The sequence below is a fragment of the Alosa sapidissima genome, chromosome 18 (assembly GCF_018492685.1).
Source record: "Alosa sapidissima isolate fAloSap1 chromosome 18, fAloSap1.pri, whole genome shotgun sequence".
Lineage (NCBI taxonomy): Eukaryota > Metazoa > Chordata > Actinopteri > Clupeiformes > Clupeidae > Alosa > Alosa sapidissima.
This window is the reverse complement of record NC_055974.1, coordinates 27462477-27481304: the sequence shown is the minus strand read 5'-3', so window position 1 is coordinate 27481304 and position 18828 is coordinate 27462477. Positions and strand designations below refer to the sequence as shown.

At 41.1% G+C, this 18828-nt stretch overlaps 2 protein-coding genes across 5 annotated transcripts in view; one reads left to right on the top strand and one right to left on the bottom strand.

Annotated features, from left to right (window-relative positions):
- Positions 1 to 18828, top strand: part of LOC121690241 (ribonuclease inhibitor-like) — a 100295-nt gene that overhangs the window by 10909 nt on the left and 70558 nt on the right. The window contains exons 1-3 of one of the 4 annotated variants that reach the window (XM_042070679.1): positions 5370 to 5376; positions 8669 to 8672; positions 9182 to 9190. The exons of 2 other annotated variants lie outside the window; for them this stretch is intronic. The gene's annotated coding sequence lies outside the window, so the exon portion shown is untranslated. Of the gene's footprint in view, positions 1 to 5369; positions 5377 to 8668; positions 8673 to 9181; positions 9191 to 13672; positions 13804 to 18828 lie in introns of those variants that run through there. One more of the 4 variants, XM_042070677.1, reaches the window with a different exon arrangement.
- On the bottom strand, positions 2080 to 18738 carry LOC121690265 (macrophage mannose receptor 1-like). The gene is made up of 6 exons (XM_042070748.1): positions 18385 to 18738; positions 5365 to 5403; positions 4767 to 5150; positions 4209 to 4544; positions 3327 to 3665; positions 2080 to 3111 (listed from the first exon to the last, which is right to left on the bottom strand). The coding sequence occupies exons 1-6, from the start codon at positions 18425 to 18427 to the stop codon at positions 2996 to 2998; spliced, it is 1257 nt and encodes a 418-aa protein (XP_041926682.1). The 5' UTR covers positions 18428 to 18738; the 3' UTR covers positions 2080 to 2995.

Here is an 18828-nt window from a genome sequence, read left to right as displayed (position 1 = left end):
AAGGCCATCACCAAATCTAATCTCTGGTAGGCCTAATGTTCAATTTCGCCAATGACATGTCAACGAAAATTGAGTGTTGTGTTGTTAACTATGATATTACTTTGCATACCAAAGGACACTGGGAAAATAGGGGGTGGTGTTTAGCCTACATAGGAAGCCTAAGGCCTATACTTCTGTCATTCCACTTTACATTTCAAGTTACTTGCACATTACTTTTAAAACTAGTAGAAAATGTATTAAAAAATCCTCTGTTGATTGAAAGTAACTGTACGTTAAATATCCAAACTTTTTCTTGTAACCGTCTTTATGTGGCTCTTCTGAGATTAAAAAATAAATACATTTGGTAAAAGTGGCTCTCCAGGCAAAAAAGGTTGCCGACACAATGGCTGTCCATTTTTGTTACCTCAACCTCTTTTGCGTCTGGCGGGGGGGTTGAGCAACCTTCACCTCTCCACTATGCCCTTGCGTCTTGCAGGGCTGGTAAGCCCAGGATAGCGTCTTGCGACTGGGTCGAAGGTAGGAACACTTGCGTCTGGCAGTGCTCAGCCTGGGGGTTGTAAATAGTGTAAATAGTTCATTCATTTATCTATCTATCTATCTATCTATCTATCTATCTATCTATCTATCTATCTATCTATCTATGCGGATGCCTGATCTGCACTGACTCCTCACGGTGTGTCTTACAGAGGTTCCCCATACATATGGAGGTGGAGAGATAGTCTCGATACGATAGAGAACGTTCGGTTACGGGTGTAACCTTTGTTCTCTGAGGGAAGAGACTATCTCTCCACCTCTACGCCGCTCAGGTGATTTAAACAACACTAATCGAAGGCCGGTGCCACCGGTGTGTCTTAAAGAAGTATCCACCTTACACGATCCGGTAGATCAATTCCCCATACATATGGAATATACATATGGAATATGTAATGGGTGGAGAGACAGTCTCTTCACTCAGAGAACAAAGGTTACACCCGTAACCGAACGACATTCTCGTTATTACATTATAATTACAACCAAGAATGTATATTAAAAAAAGAACAGTGGAAAGACGACATTCAATAGACAATATTGATTTTTTACTTTGTTTACATTGTTGAAATCTATTTTAGAGACACACAGCCAGGTTGTATTAGGGTAATTTATATTTTAAATGAACCTAAAAAATGTAATTTATAACTTATAAAAGACTGTTGTCTCTAAATGGGCCACGCGCATCTCAGGAGCATGATACCTGTGTGAAGTCGTCTCTGCCGGCCTCTGCTGCCTGTGATTTTACATTTGGAAATGACTGCAGTGATCCTGTATGTAAGTTGTGAAGCTGCATCCAGTAAGGAACACAGACTTTGATTAATGATTAATAATGAGATCTGAAATTAGTGATACGCTCTGTCTCTTCTGCAGTATTTGCATAGAGACATGACCCGACCTGCGTCACAGGCAGATGTCAACAGCTGAAGCCTTGTTCACACATGAAGCATAAAATACATAATCAAATCATGTGGAAATGCACCAACAGGCACACACACATGTGCATGCACACACACACACGTGCAGCACATGCCCTCACTCTCCTGAATGTACACTCACAAATACACACTCTCGAAGATACACACACTCTTGTGCCTTCACACTCATGGATATACACACTCACACACACCTAGCATGTGCCCTCACACTCACAAATGTACTGTACATACCCACTCACACACGTGCCCTCACACTTACAAATGTACACAGACACACACTCTTGGCTGCTTCACCAACACCATTACCGTTTTCTTCATGTTTCTCATGTGTTCATTTCCTTAAACTGTGTTGTTCACCTGTCTTCATCTAGTTCACCTGTGTTCACATTGATCACCTGTCTTCATTTAGTTCAACTGTGTTCACATTGATCACCTGTCTTCATTTAGTTCAACTGTGTTCATTCAACTCAACTGTGCCCCTGTCACTGAAGTTTGATCATTTAGTTTCTCAAATTGATGGCCCTCACTATAAACAAAGCATGTAGGAGAATAGACAACCACAATGCTGATCAAAGTCATTTTTATTAGGAATTTTATTAGCACAGTGTTATGCTACTGGGTGAGCACAACTGCAAGAGACCACAGAGATCAGGTTTCAACAGAGTTTATTGTCCAACAAACTAAACAGAAGCCCACAGGCTTCACTTCAGAGAAGTCTTTCAGTCAAAAGAGTCTTAACACACAGAAGAACCATCCAATAGAGGAATAAACATAGAAACAGAAGTCCCGGTTCAATTCACAAAAGTAGATGCAGGAAAAGGGCCAGCAGTTCAAAAATCCAAGGCAAATAATAAGTAATCCTTACAGACCGGGTCGATAGCACAGGAGCAGCGTGACCACCATCCACGAGGGCGAAAAAACCATGACTGAGCATAGAACGGCAGACAACAGGGACTTAAGAAGGCCACACCAAACGAGCCACAGGTGAGCCCCATGATCATCAGTCACAGGGTCTCCCAGGGTGATCTCCAGGGGCTTGAGCCTTCTGGCGGCATCTCCTGGCAGACTGAGGTGTGACACACAGTAGCCCATTTGTACTTTACATATCGAATAATAAATGTTAATCATATTACATCATCAGAAATAGCAATGTCAGGAACAGCAAACATTCAGCACAGAATTATACATCTTGACAAGTAGACAAACTATACTTTGTGCTGTCAAAATATGACATTGCTAAAAAAAAACACCACACAAAACATTACGGTATTAAACTTTATTTTGACTTTCTACACTCTCTAGGAAGAAGAACACAATGGCACTCAATGGCAATCTATGAGTACTACAGACTAACTACTAACTACTATCACGTACACTATTCATAGTACTGTATGTGAGTAGTACATTGAGTAGTGTATGTGATAGTTAATAGTTAGTCAGTTGTACTCATAGTAATGTTATGTGATCGTAGTTAGTTAGTAATATTCATAGTAATGTATGTGATGGTAGTATATCGTTTCTTATTAGTGTTAGTTTCTTATCCTAAAATGAGTGGTGAGCATCAATAGGAGCTTTAGGACCCTGAGGAGTTTCTCCAACGCTTCTCTGGACTGGGGAGGATCCAGTCCTACTGCTCTGTAAGAGGACACACACACACACACACACACACACACTTAGACTGAAGTTAAAGCAACACTGTAATATTTCCTCTATTGAAGGTTCTCTTTCAGACTTAATCCATGAACTGAAGAGGCCAGTTTACATTACATTAATTTGTATAACACGACCCCAACACACAGCCACAGACACACGCACACACACACACACACACACACACACACACACACACCCACACACAGATGCAGATGAAGTTGATTTTGTCATTCTCAGTCAGGTTGCTGACCCACTGCCCCCCTACAGACTCCACTGCCCCCACTCTGTGTTTGCAGGACTCCACTTGCTCTTGTCCTGGGGCCCAGTGGTTGTAGCAGACGGTCTCTCCACAGACCCAGAACCAGCCCAAGACGCAGGCGTGACGCAGGCCCAGCCACACGTGAGCAGTGGAGGCTCCTTTAGCCCGCTCCCTCACCCAGCACTGGACCCGCTCGGACGTCACAGACACCAGGTCCACATGGTGCTCTCGGCAGTACTGCAGCGCCTCTAACCAGGTCTTATTGTCACGGACCAGAACCAGCTTGTCTGAAGGGAAAATACAGTGAGAGAATACTGATGCCTGCTCAGTGCTGGAGTCCTTCTAAGATTCTCATTCTATCTGCAGTAACTAAATGTGCTGAGTGGCCAGATATCACATGTCAACATGAGAGAATACTGTTTCCATGCTCCTGAGTCCTACCAACACAGAGAGGACCACCATTAGGAGCTAGTACCACCATTACAGAGACAGCACCATCACAGAGAGGACCACCATTAGGAGTTAGTACCACCATTACAGAGACAGTACCATCACAGAGAGGACCGCCATTAGAAGTTAGTACCACCATAACAGAGTCAGAGAGGACCGCCATTAGAAGTTAGTACCACCATAACAGAGTCAGAGAGGGCCGCCATTAGAAGTTAGTACCACCATAACAGAGATAAATCCACTAGGCCCAGAGAGAACAGCCCCACTCCACCATCTTTAGGTCATCACCACATCTGCTCACGATCATCAGCAGTTCGTTATGATGTCTTTGTTTGAGACTGAATACTCACCAAGCAAAGAGAAAAAGGACAGTGACTCACCTTCATAGCAGATAAAGTGACTACGATGGTAACAGCCTCTATCGTTCCAACGAGCACCGGAAGCATTCTGGATTTCAGCACAGAACTCCTTCCCATCAACATCATTGGGTTCTCCAGTGTTCCAGTGGCGGAATGAGGAGCTGCTTCCATCTGACCACTCCCAGGCATCTCTGAACAGGCCGATCCAGGCACCTCTACTTCCTCTAACGTCCTCTATCTTGTCATTCTCTGTCTGATTCCTCACACAGGCCAGGTCTGTGTGGTTCTCTCTGCAGTATCTCTGAGCATCTGCCCAGTTCTTCCTCTCAGTGACCAGCACATGTGTGGAGTTTCCTCCTGTGGTAATGCATGGGTCATGGTTAACTGGGAATCAACACAACTTTATAGTGTGAACTAGATTGAGTAAGACAAACTGTTGAGTTGCACAGTGTGGCTGCCTGTATTCATGAGTGAGTCTGAACTAATGTCAGGTACATGAGGTCATTACACACTGATTTGTAGATCTGCACAGTTTGAATGCATGTGTTGCTGAGAATGAATAACTTGGTTGCTTCTCACCATCATAGCAGATGAAGGGAAAGCTGTGGCTACACATGAAATCATGCCATTTTCCATGTTCTTTCATAACCACATACTCTTCACCAATTTTATTTGGTTGGCCTTGAGCCCAGTTCCTGAACTCTGTCTCATTCTCTCTGTAGAAATCCCTGTCAGCCAGAGACCACTGCCACTTAGGACTGTTTCCCTGCTTCAGCCCGATCCAAGCATTTCCAGCACCTGCTTCATGGATCATGCTCTTCAACTTCTCCATCTCTGTCATGTCGTCTATGGTGGCGAGGTCAGTGAACTCCTCTCTGCAGTACTGCTGAGCTTCTGTCCAGTTCTTCTGTTCCTTCACCACATGGAACCGACGTGGCACAGAGGAGGAGAGACTGCACACACCTGAGAGGAGAGAGGAGTACACACACACACACACACACACACACACACACACAGACAGAGAGAGAGACTATACACGTAAAGTCCACATACACACACACACTCACAGACAGCTGGGTTGGTTGATCAGCACAAATAAACATACACAGGCACAATAGGTGTGTATACAAACAAACAGTATGCAAACACACACACACACACACTCAAGTAGACTGACCTGAGACCAGCAGTATGGTAATGAGAGGCAGGTTCATGCCTGAGGACATGAAGAGAGGACATCACTTAGAAATAGACACACACACACACACACACACACAAACACTCAGAGCTGTGTGCAGATATTAACAGACACAACCATGACTAGCTGTGCAAGCTAAATACCTCTGAACCAGACCAGAATCATTACATACGATACTTGACCCATCATGTAAAGACAACGATGTGTGATATGAAATAAAATATACCCCACCTTATGAGCCCAGCGCTCAGTACCTGGAGGAAGGTGAAGAGGTTTAACCTGTCTGTTGGTCTGTCTGTCTGTCTGATGGTCTGTCTGTTGGTCTGTCCTAGTTCAGCCCAAATGAGGTGCTCTGCCTTCCCAAGTCATAACCTCTTTTTGCCCTTAAGCAAGGCACCTAACCCCTCACTGCTCCCCGAGCGCCACTGCTGTAGCAGGCAGCTCACTGCTCCGGGTTAATGTGTGCTTCACTGTGCGTGTTCACTGTGTGCTGTGTGTGTTTCAGTAATTCACGGTTGGGATAAATGCAGAGACCAAATTTCCCTCACAGGATCAAAAGAGTATATATACTTATGCTTATACTTAAGCGCTCCAGAAGTGACTGGGCACGTTCACCCTGCCGTTTACAAACACCGGAGGGGTGGTGCTGGGAACCACTCCAGTGACCACATAGACATGATTGGGAAGGCAGTTCAGGTTGTATTTGGGTAATGTACAACCTACTTAATAAACGACTGTTGTCTCTAAAGGGTCCATGCACATCTCCGTAGCATGACCTACCTTTGTGAAGTTGCCTTGTGCCGGTCTCTACTGTATTCTGCCCTGTGACCCCCCCCCCCCCCCTCCACTTGCCCAAACTGCCCCAGTCAGTTCTACAGTTTTTTTTCAACTGCTTACACACTAAATCTTTTCTTGTCACACAATCTTCCAAACATCATAACCCCACACCAAATATGCAAAACCATACACTAATTCTCAGTGTCTGACTCAGTTTTCAATTGACTAAAACACATTTTGCAAAACACCACACACAATTTTCTACCTAACACACAAAAATCTAACAGGAAGTAACTTGATTTCATTTTTTCAAACACAACCCATCAAAATGCCACACAAAATCACCAGTGCTTCACTCTCTCTCTTCACATGTGTAAACACTCTTTACTTTACTGAACACAATCCAATCATTGCCTTAGTATAGGTCTATGAATAGATATACTCTATATATAGGTATGGACCCTTTCAATCTGCTCCTAGAGGATTTCCGGTTGAAATATTCAGAACCAATGCAGATACTTTGAAAGGGAAATTACAGTAATCGGACTTACAGTGATGTTCTACAAAAAGTAAAATGTGTCTTTTTACTCTATTTTTGTTTGTCCCCATGTTACAGTACCATTAGCTCAATACATTTTTATGTGCCTCCAGAAATGCCTTAGGAACGCTTAGGATTGTTTGTTTCTGCAGTTGAAAGGGTCTATAGGCCTTTGAATACATACTGTACACGACACCCCCCCCCCCCCCCCCCCTCCCCACACACACACACACACACACACTTGTCTTTGGAAAAAGCAAAGCAATTTGATAGTATAGTCAGTCATTTCCATCTTAGGCAAAATCAGTGTTTTCAAAACTCCATGTACATCTGGTGGTCACTGTATTCTGCTTTGCTTTTTTTCTTGTTAGCTGTAAAATACTGTATTCGCAACAGCAAATTATTTGGGAAAAATCACTATTTTTGGTTTCAATATTTCTTGCATTTTTATTGTGTATTTTTAACTTCTCTTTGTTGATACCGTAACTTTCACTCTTGTATGGAAATACATATAGAAAGCCTAAGACAGAAGAGCTTTAGGTTTTGAGCAACAGTGTGTACATGATGTATCCAAAATGTCATATTATGAAAAAAGTGTTTGTAATGTGAGGTGAATGTTTGGTTTACAAACATTCCCACCTCAGTCTTGAAATCGTTGACTTCCAAAAAAAAAACCTGACACATTTCTGCAGTTAAACAACAATAAAAACAAACCCAGAGGCCCTCTGGTGCATTAGTCCTTAACTTCTCCATATAATATTGTAACAATCTTGCAAAGTTGTTTTAGAAAGGTCTTTATTGGTTACGCACCAAAACACACGAACTATAATGCCGGGCCAGACCTGGCCCTTATGCTCCAGCACTAAACATCTATGTGAGGCTGTATCTACAACACACACTAGTTAGACCCGGTTATGAACACTGTAATCAACTATAAACATAAACACGACAGTCAGGACGCACAACATTGGTAACTTGCATGGTTAACATTAACATTCAACATAACACATCAACCGAACAGCATCATGGGAGCACAGTCATCAACAGCTAGGCTCAGATCATTACAATATATATATATATATATATATATATATATATATATATATATATATATATATATATTAGAGATGCACCGATATGGAATTTTAGGGCCGATAACAATAACCGATATTTATTGGTTTGTTGTGGCCGATACCGATACGATAACCGATAATATTACTCTTGAAAAAAAATTGTGTAAAGTGATTTGGGGAAAGCATTTAATAAGCATAATGTTTTTGCAGTAATTTTACCTACCATCAAATGATGGACAGACATCATAATAGTCCTCAATAGTACAGCAGTCAACATAGCAGTAGCCTAGCCCTACAGTATGTGTGGCTCCTTTAAGTGAACCTGACGTCAGTGAATTGCGAGTGAGTGGCTAGAGAGAATAAATCGTTTTCATTTAGGACTAAACACTCATAAACGGCTCAGCTGGAAATAAGCTACAGTATTGCGACCAAATCAGAGTTTGTGAGGGAAACTTTAGTTTCAACTGTGGGTAAGTGAATAAAGCTGCAACTCCTCAGACTGTATCTTATGTCCGTCTACTCTGTTGCGCACAACCTGCTGCAGCAGAAATGAAAGGGTTGTAGCCCCGAAGGTTATAATAACTTATTATGATGACCTGTCTGGAACTGAAGCAGGAATGGTTAGCATATTTCTAGGTAATAATACAAAACCCAAGCTAAAGTAATGAAAATATAATACTAAAACACAACTTAGAACTAGGCTTACTTATGTACTCTTCCCATAACGAGTTTATTTGTTTCCCCGACCAGCGCGGTAAAGTGCAAACACATCAGCACAAGATGACTCTAGATAGGGCTGAGCTCCGCTCTGGCAAGGTTAAATGGCGGATCATTCATGAGAGGATTTTGAGATGCACAGATTCCCAAATGAACGCATATCCACAGATTTTGTTAGAGTGGTGAAATACATTCACACCGCTGACATTATATTGAGGAAAACGCATAGCCAACCAAGCTCAAGTAGCTCAGTGTAGCCAGACGGACCTTACGTAGGCCTAAATTAGGACTTTAAAAATAAAATTATCGGCCAGAATTCTGTTATTGGCCTTTTTTCACTTATCGGCCAATAATATATCGGCTGCCGATGTATCGTGCATCCCTAATATATATATATACATATATATATATATATATATATATATATATATATATATATATAAGCCTTCTGCTCTCATTCACACACTCACATAAACAGGTGAACGCTTCTGGTGCCGTAGTCCTTACCTTCTCCATAGCCTTCTGCTCTCATTCACACATTCACATAAACAGGTGAGAGCTTCTGGTGCTCTGCTCTCTGACAGGTCAGTGTGGCTACCATTATCACCATCATGTGTCTTCTGTTCGAGATGGATCAGCTTCACAATGACACGGACACCTCTGGGAGTGTGGTGACGGCTGGTCAGATAAGAGTGTGTGTGTTTCTGCTCCTCTGGGAGTGTGGTGACCATGGGCGTAGATTTAGGGTGGGATGCTAAGGACTAGTCCTAATCAATATTTTAAGATGACAAAATTGTCCCCACCAATATTTTAGCGAACTTATTTGTGCTGCTGATCATTCCGACAGCCAGCACAACAGTACAAGAAACGTCGTCATATGATTTGCTGAAAAACAGAGGGGGAGGGGGAAGGGTTATCTGACATGCACGCTACAGTAGGCCTACACGCACGGAGAGTGTCAAAGGCTACTGTACTTGTTTGCACCGGCAGTCAAGCGAACGGGTGTGTCAACGACAACGGTAAGTTAGGGCTGTCTGCCATTACATACCCTATCCCAAAAAAGGCCAGAGTAAAACATTGTGATATTCCCTTTGCCCTTCAGCATGTACATGTTTGCCCCTTTTTGTGGTTTGTAGATCAGCTTTGCCACCCCAAAATACAAAGCTTTTTCATTGCAGTCTAGGCAAAATAATTAGCCATACAAACTGGCAACTGGTGACCAGGCTTTCAAATGCGTATTTTACTGTGTAAAATAGGGGTGGGCATATCGATCCAAATATCGATAGTATCGATACCAACATTGGTATTGGTATCGGATCGATACCAGCGTGATGGGATCGATACTTTAATTTTAGTTCACTTTCAATATCTCTTAATTTGTTCAAAATGTTCCTGTTTCACCAAGGGCTAGCCTACAGTCATGCAAACACCATTCCTTTAACTTTTTGCATGCCCGCTTTGCAATGTTATGTTGCTGAAATGTTTGTAAACTATTAACAGTGGAAATCATAAAATCATTAGTCATAGAAATTTATTCAAATTTAGTATATTGATGTTTTATTCATGTCATAAATCATGACACACTGTTCTCCCCTATATAAAAGTATATAAACTGCTTTTAGTCACAAATATCAGTATTGGTATCGGTATCGGCAATACTGGCCCTATATTTAATTGGTATCGGATCGAAACCAGATTTTACAGTATCGCACACCACTAGTGTAAAATAGCATTAGCCGTTAGGATATTTCCCAGGATATTGTCACAGCTAAGCTAGCTTCTGTAATCTTTCAACCAAAGTTGTAAGGGTGTGCCACACGGACAGTCACATAGGCTATAAGTCACCATCACTGACTGTTAGGCTAATTGGGCTACCAATCTTGCAGTCGCAATAAACAATGGATCCGAGACATTTTCCTGTTCCTATATTCTGTTTATGTAGGCTAATGTATTTGTGAATGTAGCCTGCACAATGCAAAGAAATAAAAGATAAACTGGTGCATTTCCATACTCATAGAAATGAACATTGTGAGACACCTATCTCTTCTATGATCTCATCCCAGAAAGATTTTCTTTGACTTGTTAGTTTTTTTAACATTTATTTTATCTAATGACATAGCAAACATGCTGAATTGAATCCACATATCCTTGCACTTGCAAAACTATTTTTCAGCAGTGGTGAAACTCAGTACTTAAGTAAAAGTACAAATAAGCAAAGACATATTTACTTTAGTAAAAGTAAAAGTACCACAATGACAACCATACTTAAGTAAAAGTAAAAAGTACCTGCTTTTAAATGTACTTTAAGTATTAAAAGTAAAAGTATTTGCATAATGATTTATTCTCTTAATATATATTCTAATAAAAAAATAATTATGGGCTGTGACATTTGAATTAAGCTAGTTTTAGGTTATACTAGGCTAGATAGTTTTAAGCTAATGTAATTGTGCTTACCATCTGTGGCCCAGTTTACATTCTGACTTAGGCCTACAATTCTGGAGAATGTAATTCTGGTTATCTACTAGGGTGATCTGCTGAGTTAATTTAATATCATTCAGCAAAACAAGACAAGGGAAACGTCCGATGGATCCTAATGCCAATTCTGCTGGTCCCGATTGAACAGAAAAGTTGTTGAGAAAGGTGTGTTTATGATAAGGTTCAGTTTCACTTGTGCAGACGCACATAGACATTGAACGAGCGCGCATACTATCCCCCAATTTTAGGCTATGCCTCTTTATTTGATTAAACACAATTACAAAATATTTCCTAATCTGCAAAATGTTTAGTTTTTTTTGGCCAGCGGTTCTATAATAGTCTACCATTCATTTGTGCCGCAAATGATCAGATGTGTGACAGACGCATGACCATAGCCTGTAACTTCGCTGCTCCGCGGATAGCAATCTCATCGGGGAGGAGGCCCCCTAATACCTCCATGGGAGGCCCTAACGCTGCAGGTAATAGACAGGGAAAGGCAAGCATAGCTCGGGGCACAGAACACATTTGCATGTCCAGTGTAGCCATGGGTCTGGTGAATATAGCCTACCGAATGCAGATGGCTACAAGCTCACGCTTTGCCCGGTCTAGACTAGCCTATGTTTCAAAGCTTAAGAAGCGGGGCACGTAGCGCTCTAGAATCTCAACCCAGCCCCCTGGTAAAACAAACGTGTTTGTCAGAGACAAAAAAAACTGATCATAAAATGCAGTAGCCTGGCGGGCCATCCTATATCATTGAAATGTATAGTCTGGAATCGAACCATTTACCTTGCTTAATCCAAGGGGCGGGCAGAGAATTGTCTTTCAAACTGCCTAGGCATGCAATAGGCCAGCGCTACGACCATATCCGTATCCGGTCGGCAAAACAGCAAATACATCCTTCTTCGAAAGGAATTACTTAAGTGCATTGTGTTGCTCAACTTTCAAAGAAAAGCACAAATCCAACTCCTCCAAAGTTGACGCCAACGCCGATTCAAACAACCGCTCTTCGTTAGCCATAGCCACCTTCCTTGTTGTTCACCGTCACATGACTGTCGTTATCCTGTTAAGCCCGCCTTAAGACTCTCTAACAAAATAGAGCGCTGTGATTGGATGAAGTCCACGGCGTCAGCCAATAGAAATCCCTATGGTTTGATACTAGACGTACAGGCTGAGCAAATTAATTTTCCGCCGCTAGGGTGCGTCTAGATTTCTAGGCTAAAAATGTAGCCTAAGGTAAAAAGGAACGATGGTGTTGTAGAAATGTAGCGGAGTCAAAGTACAGATAATTGCTGCAAAATGTAACGAAGTAAAAGTCAAAAGTATGCACTATAGATTCTACTTAAGTAAAGTACAAATACGGTGGAAAATTTACTTAAGTACAGTAACGAAGTATTTGTACTTCGTTACATTCCACCACTGTTTTTCAGCATTCACGTTCCTCTTAAAGTGACAGGCACTCAATTAGATTTACACACCAAATGTGATGATATAGACAAGTGTAGCCTAATAATTTAAATATCAATATGATGTAATCAAATTACTAAATATGTTTAGCTATTAGTAATCATGTAGATCATAAAATACTATAAATAATTATCAATATAAATGTATAGTTTATATGAATTCCAAAATATGAAAAAGAAACCTATGACAACCATCACTTTCTATGTGTGTGTGTGTGTGTGTGTGTGGAGGGTCAATCAATTTCTATGATAGTATCGAAATTGAGATTCTTCACTTGCTATTGGTATTGAAACAACAATGTTGGTATCGTGACAACAGGAGTTGTGGATGTGTCCCTACCAAAGCTGAGACCAAACTTACGCCCTTGGTGGTGACGGCTGGTCAGATAAGAGTGTGTGTGTTTCTGCTCCTCTGGGAGTGTGGTGACGGCTGGTCAGATAAGAGTGTGTGTGTTTCTGCTCGCCGGCTTCTACACGGCCCTACCAGCCCACATATTCTTACATTGTGGCGCTATCCTGTATAAATAAAGCTGAATTGAACTGAATGTTGTATGTAACCTATATGCATTGAGATACCAGGTGATGATTATGATGTAAGTCTGAAACCACTCGATAAAAAGCCTCTAATGTGCATTAAAGAGGCTGTAAGCGACTGCAAGTGATATCTACTCATGATTCGCTAGGTGCCCATTCAGTGAGTACACTGGAAAAAAAGTTCCCTAAACTGGAAATAAACAGCCTATCCACAAAACAATAATAAAACACTGTGTGGAGTCACTCAGGGATCACTGAAGATGCGGGATGAGCTATGGTGGGTTTTGGTTTAGTAAAAAATATACAGAAAGTAATAATAAAAATTATAATAATACGCTGTATTTGTTTACAAAGTCAACACAAACAGAGCAAGACAACACAAAAACAAACAGATGTTGCATTTGCGATGAGTCTAAGTGGTGGCAGAAGGTGAAAAGTGTCCCTGAAACGTTCCTTGTGTGTGTGTGTGTGTGTGTGTGTGTGTGTGTGCTCTGAAGAAAGGAAAGGAAGGACAGTCACGGAGGGATTGAGGGAGGGAATTCCAGAGTTTAGGGGCCATGGCGCAAGTAAGTTGCTTTGGACAAAAGGGATCACTGAAGGAGCAGGGTGAGCTACGGTGTGTTTTGTTTAGTGTTTAGTGAAAAATAAACAGTAAGTAAGTTGCTTTGGACAAAAGGTTGGGGATGTGGCCTGAGAACAGGTTCTGAGATGTTATCTGGTGTGTGGGAGGGGAATAGAAATGAGCAGCCAAGGCGAAAGTGAAAATGAACAGCAGACGCCGATCACTCGAAGAAAGCGATGGGGATGTTTTGTAATCAAGTTGAAAACTTTTAATAGAAAGGTGAGTCATAAGCGTTCTGTTTGTTTAGGCCTAATCGTCGATGAAGCTTTTAGTCATCTGAGTGAACTTTTGAGTGAAATTTACTGGGACTTTATTTCAAGTTGTTCATCTTTCACTTATTTTGCCAATTGTCACCAAAGGTGAAAAGCAGTTTGTTGGTGCGCACATCCAAGGCAGGTGCTGGACAAAAAGTGCTAGGCTATCAATAGGAAAAAAGGGTGGAATGTCCGCACACTTGCTCCCATCAGGAATTTTTAATGACTCTCACCAGTGTGAAAGTCACTGGTGAAAGTCATTAAAAATTCCTGATGGGAGCAAGTGTGCAGACATTCCACCCTTTTTTCCTATTGATAGCCTAGCACTTTTTGTCCCTTTTTTTTCCTTTTGATAGCCAATTGTCAAGGTGCTTTTAAATTTAGTCATTAATAACAACATATCCAACATAATCACATATTTGGAAGTACACAGACATGTACACGGAAAACTTCAAGCCCTTACTCTAATGTTAAAACTATCCACATACAAACAAACTCTTTGGCTTTGTCCTTTTTTCCCAAGTTCAAGTTAAACTGGTTTCCAAGTTCACTGGAATGTGTTGCTCACTATCTAAAGCCATAATCTCCTCTCTGTAAGGACGGGGACAGGTTTAACAGGAAATCTTTACGGCTCTTTTGGAGAGGAAGCTGAGCAACTTACTCATTATTGTGACTTTTTTTTGTCACAGTATTAATAACGTGTCGAGAAACTGTTTGATGGCCATAGATTTTTTGGGTTAGCTGGTCTATAGCTAAATTTAATGCAACAGTCAAACATGAGGTGTGATGAAGCACAAGGTTAAGCTGTTGGCTCTGTTCCAGAAATCAGAAGTGCTCTCTGAGTTACTCTACTTTATGTCTCATATGTATTGACTCTATTTTATCTACTTTACTTTTTAACCCCCCCCCCCCCATTAGCATGCTTTCATGCTGATAATCAGAGAGCTCATCATTCCTTTTCTCGTTGAGAACCTGTGTGAGTTTCATAAAGGACACACTTATTGTGTGCCGATAATCAAAGGCAGACAGAGGTTTTGTCACACTGCTAATAACCTGTTGTAAACTGTCTGATGGCCAAGGATTAGGCTTTGTTAGGGTTAGATAGTCTACCTATAGCTAAATCTAATACAACAGCCTAACTGGAGTTATGACAAGGCATAAGGTTAAGTTGTTGGCTGTGTTCCAGTAATGTTGCACTTTTAATTATTCTGTGTTGTCTTTTATGTCTTTTACTATTCTACTTTACTTTTTAAACATCTTTAAACTACTGCCCTGCATGTTTTTATGTAGCCTACTCTTTGCACTTGTTTATGTAAAGCACATTGAATTACCCCAGTGTATGAAATGTGCTAATAAAATTGCCTTGCACTGAAATGGTTGGGTCAGTAAGGACAGGGAAACACTTATGACCATAGAGGTTTTATTAAACTGTCATATCCAGGAGGTCATTAAGCCAATCACTGTAGTTCTGGAACTGTTCCCTCAGACACAAACATGTACAGTATGTTCTAAATAACAGTCATTCTAAGAGAGAAAATAGATACTTATGACATTTATGTGTCAGGCTGTCAGCTTTGTACAACAGAAATGTCCATAATGGGCATCATCATATCACACATCAGTGTATAAACAATTAATAGATTTAGATACAATGTCCCCATACTCTTCCTTGCATTTCTGATTGCATTGTGACGTTTATTCTAGTTACAACACTGTTTCTGTAGGACTACCCATTGAATGTGTCCCATTTTGTCTTTCTTTGTAGGGTTTGAGTGTATCCCCTTGTTAAACTAACTATTAGTAATACTAAAAATGTGTTGACACAATTATATATATGGGAATCAGTGGACAATTAGTTCACAACAACATAGATTTGAATGGAGTGCTCAGAGAAAGAACACCCAAGAACTCAGGGAAAAACATAATTTATTATAGTAAGATGTGAACACTTTAGATCATAAAAAATCCCCCGGAATAGTAATGGATCCTTTTGGGCAGTATTTTACGTTAAGCTATGTTTTCCTGAAACAACAGACCTACTGTATATTTCAAAATATGCTTCCACACAGAACCCTATTATTATATCATTGAACAATACATGAGTCCTTTGGTATAACAGCATCAGGGAGTTTCAACATGGCAGCAAATGCACCAAAAGAAAAGGCCTAAAGAGACATACATGTAATAAACAGAAAATTCTATAATCTCCGGTTCCACTTTTAAAATCGTGTTTAAAAATCTTGTTTTAAAATATTTGATGGTGTCATCCAGACAAATGTGCCTTTGGTGGTGAAGTATGGGGTCTGCTCAGTCATCATAGCTACCCACTTACACAGAAAAACAACAACACATGCCTCAGATGAACAAGAGGCCTCTAGTGCTCCTAGCGTGAGCTGACCCTCGGGCCCCCTGACCTCTTTTACAATGTGAGGGCCCCCTGGACCCCTTTGTGTTCACATGTGAGGTGGTCACCCCAGGCCCTCACACCCCTTGTTGTTTAAAACATAAGCTGCCCACTTGGGTCCTAAGGTCCAGGTGCTTAAAGCCTGATCTGACCACTAGGCCCCTCACCTACAGTGTGAAGTTCTTTGGCTGCTGCATGCTGGGTGCTTACAGTGTGAGCTGGCCATTATAGTTCCCGGGCCATCTCCCCCTGCTTACTTTGAGTTTAACATCTGGGCCCCTTGATATATGCAGTGCAGATATTGTGGATCAGTCTTTCTGTTTCTCACTCAGAATGCTTTCTTAGTTGTTCAGCCAATGAAATAAGTTATTTTTTAAAATAATTAAACAATGTTTGTGTAATGACTACAGAAGGGACCCAGGTGCAGGGAGCAAAGGAGTTTATTTAGCGACAGTACAGAGGGAAGATCCACAAACGGAATTGAGTACAGTCCAAGTCCGGTACACAGGCAGACAGGGAATATAACAGGCAAAAGTGTCCAAAGCACAATCCAAAAGGCAGGTCAGAAAACACGGTCCAAGTCGTAGCACAGGTCGTTCATAATTGGAAAGCAACAGATACAGAATCCAAAAATCACAGTCGGGAAAAACAATCTGGGTCATACACGAAATATCGCATAGAATAATGGCTTAGTATATTTAACAAGCTACAAACAATACCTCACACTGAGGCCAGCCAGGAGAGTCTCTAAAATAGTCTACGGCTCATTAGTGCATTACTTTCAGGTGTTCAAAACTCCGGTGAGCCTGGTCACCTGGAGGGGACGTGCCGTGGTCGTTGCGACTGCTCTCCCCGTGACAGCAGCGGCAGAGGGCGCAGCTCCGATGATAGTTTGTCCCTCTGTGTCAGGCATGCACACACCATTTTGAGGAAATCAGCAACAGATTCCATGCTTTTTTGGTTGGTTTACCACAGTAAAAATATGATAAATGGGGGTTATGTATGCTCCAAAATACACTTTTAACAAAAATACATTTAACCGCCCTGAGCCTATAACTGATGGTGAATCACTGCAGCACCTCCAAAATGTGTTGGTATATGACTAGATGTTGTAGCCTGCATTCCTTGAGAAATCTGTGATTACGATGAGGTGCATAGAAACCCTGTGGAAAAATAGCTCCACCCATTGGTGACAAAACAACACAGGTGTGCGGGAGAGGAATGGGATTTAGAAGTGAAAGTAACAAGGTGATCGGAATTCGGAAGACGAGGAAGGAAGATGAAACTTGTACTTGCTCAACAAGTAAAGCTTCGAATATAGCCTAGGTTATGTCATCATCAGTCATTAATAGTCATTATCAGTCTGTCTGCAAAGTTAGGCTGCTAACAAAAATGACACTAACACATTTTCTTCTATTTTAAATGACCTAAGTCGAACCAAAGGTGGGTGTTGAGCTTGTTCTATGGATAAATCATCAGCAGTGTTGCACAAACGCGTTTTAAAAGAGTGCATTTGATAAATGAGCTGGGACTGAACATTTACAACTGTTGTGTTTAATGACCTTGGCATCCAGGCTTAATGAGCGCGTTCCACAGTAGCCTATTGTTTGTATATGAGGAAACCATTTAGCGCACAGGTGTACAGGACAGGACTAGCCTCCATTTTAGGCTGAATAGGCCCACAGGTCCATTGTACAGAAGGCACATTAAGTATGCAGAACTACTGCTGAGGGTTTCTTGACATCTGGTGGCAATGTGGGCCACAAATGATGGACCGAACACGAACACATGCAATTTATTTTATCCACAACTGTATGAGTAGCTGCTAAATGTATATTATTTTCTGCTAGCTTCACCAGATGTGTCATAAATTGTCGCGTCGTAAATCTGCGCTCTCCAAGTAAATCAAAACGGCCCACTATTTTTTTGTTGTGTATGCATGTTAGATTAGATTAGATTAGATTAGATTCAATTAGATTAGATTCGATTGCTCAGAGTGTAAAGTATGTATAAGGAATGATTTAGGTAGTGCAGTATGAACAGCATAAGACAATGTGCAGTGTGAACAGTACAATAAAATCAATCAAACTGAATAGAATACAGTTGATTGTCTAAAAAGGCAAAATGATTTTGCTGAATTACCTGTAGCTGAATCATTTTGAAAAGATGAGTGTTGACCAACCATGCTGATTGGATTGGTTTCACAACTGCCCCCAAACACTTGATAGTCAGCGCCATAAAGGCGGAGTAGTTAATTTTCCATATCGGTGACAGCCATGCTTTGCAAATGTCAAAGTTTCTGAGGTCAAATGTTGTCTGATATTAGAAAGTGGGATATTTGCAATTTGCATCAATAAGAATACAAACATCAGACAAGAATGCAAAATAACAGACTGCACCATGACAACCAACTACATTCCACAGTGAACAGAATCTCATTATAAGAGGTGCTTTTTGGATACACACTAACACACAGAAGGACACTCTGTTCCGATTAGACATTGTACACTCAAGGTTAGATTCAAGGTTCCACACATTTCACTCCAGTGACCACAGCAAATAGATTATTACAGGAGTTACTACACA

Coding starts and splice junctions, on each gene's coding strand:
- LOC121690265 (XM_042070748.1), bottom strand. CDS start 18,427: ATGGTTGGTCAACACTCATCTTTTCAAAATGATTCAGCTACAG. Junction 5,404..18,384: donor TCAAAATGATTCAGCTACAG/GTAATTCAGCAA, acceptor TCATGTCCTCAG/GCATGAACCTGCCTCTCATT. Junction 5,151..5,364: donor TACCATACTGCTGGTCTCAG/GTCAGTCTACTT, acceptor CTCTCCTCTCAG/GTGTGTGCAGTCTCTCCTCC.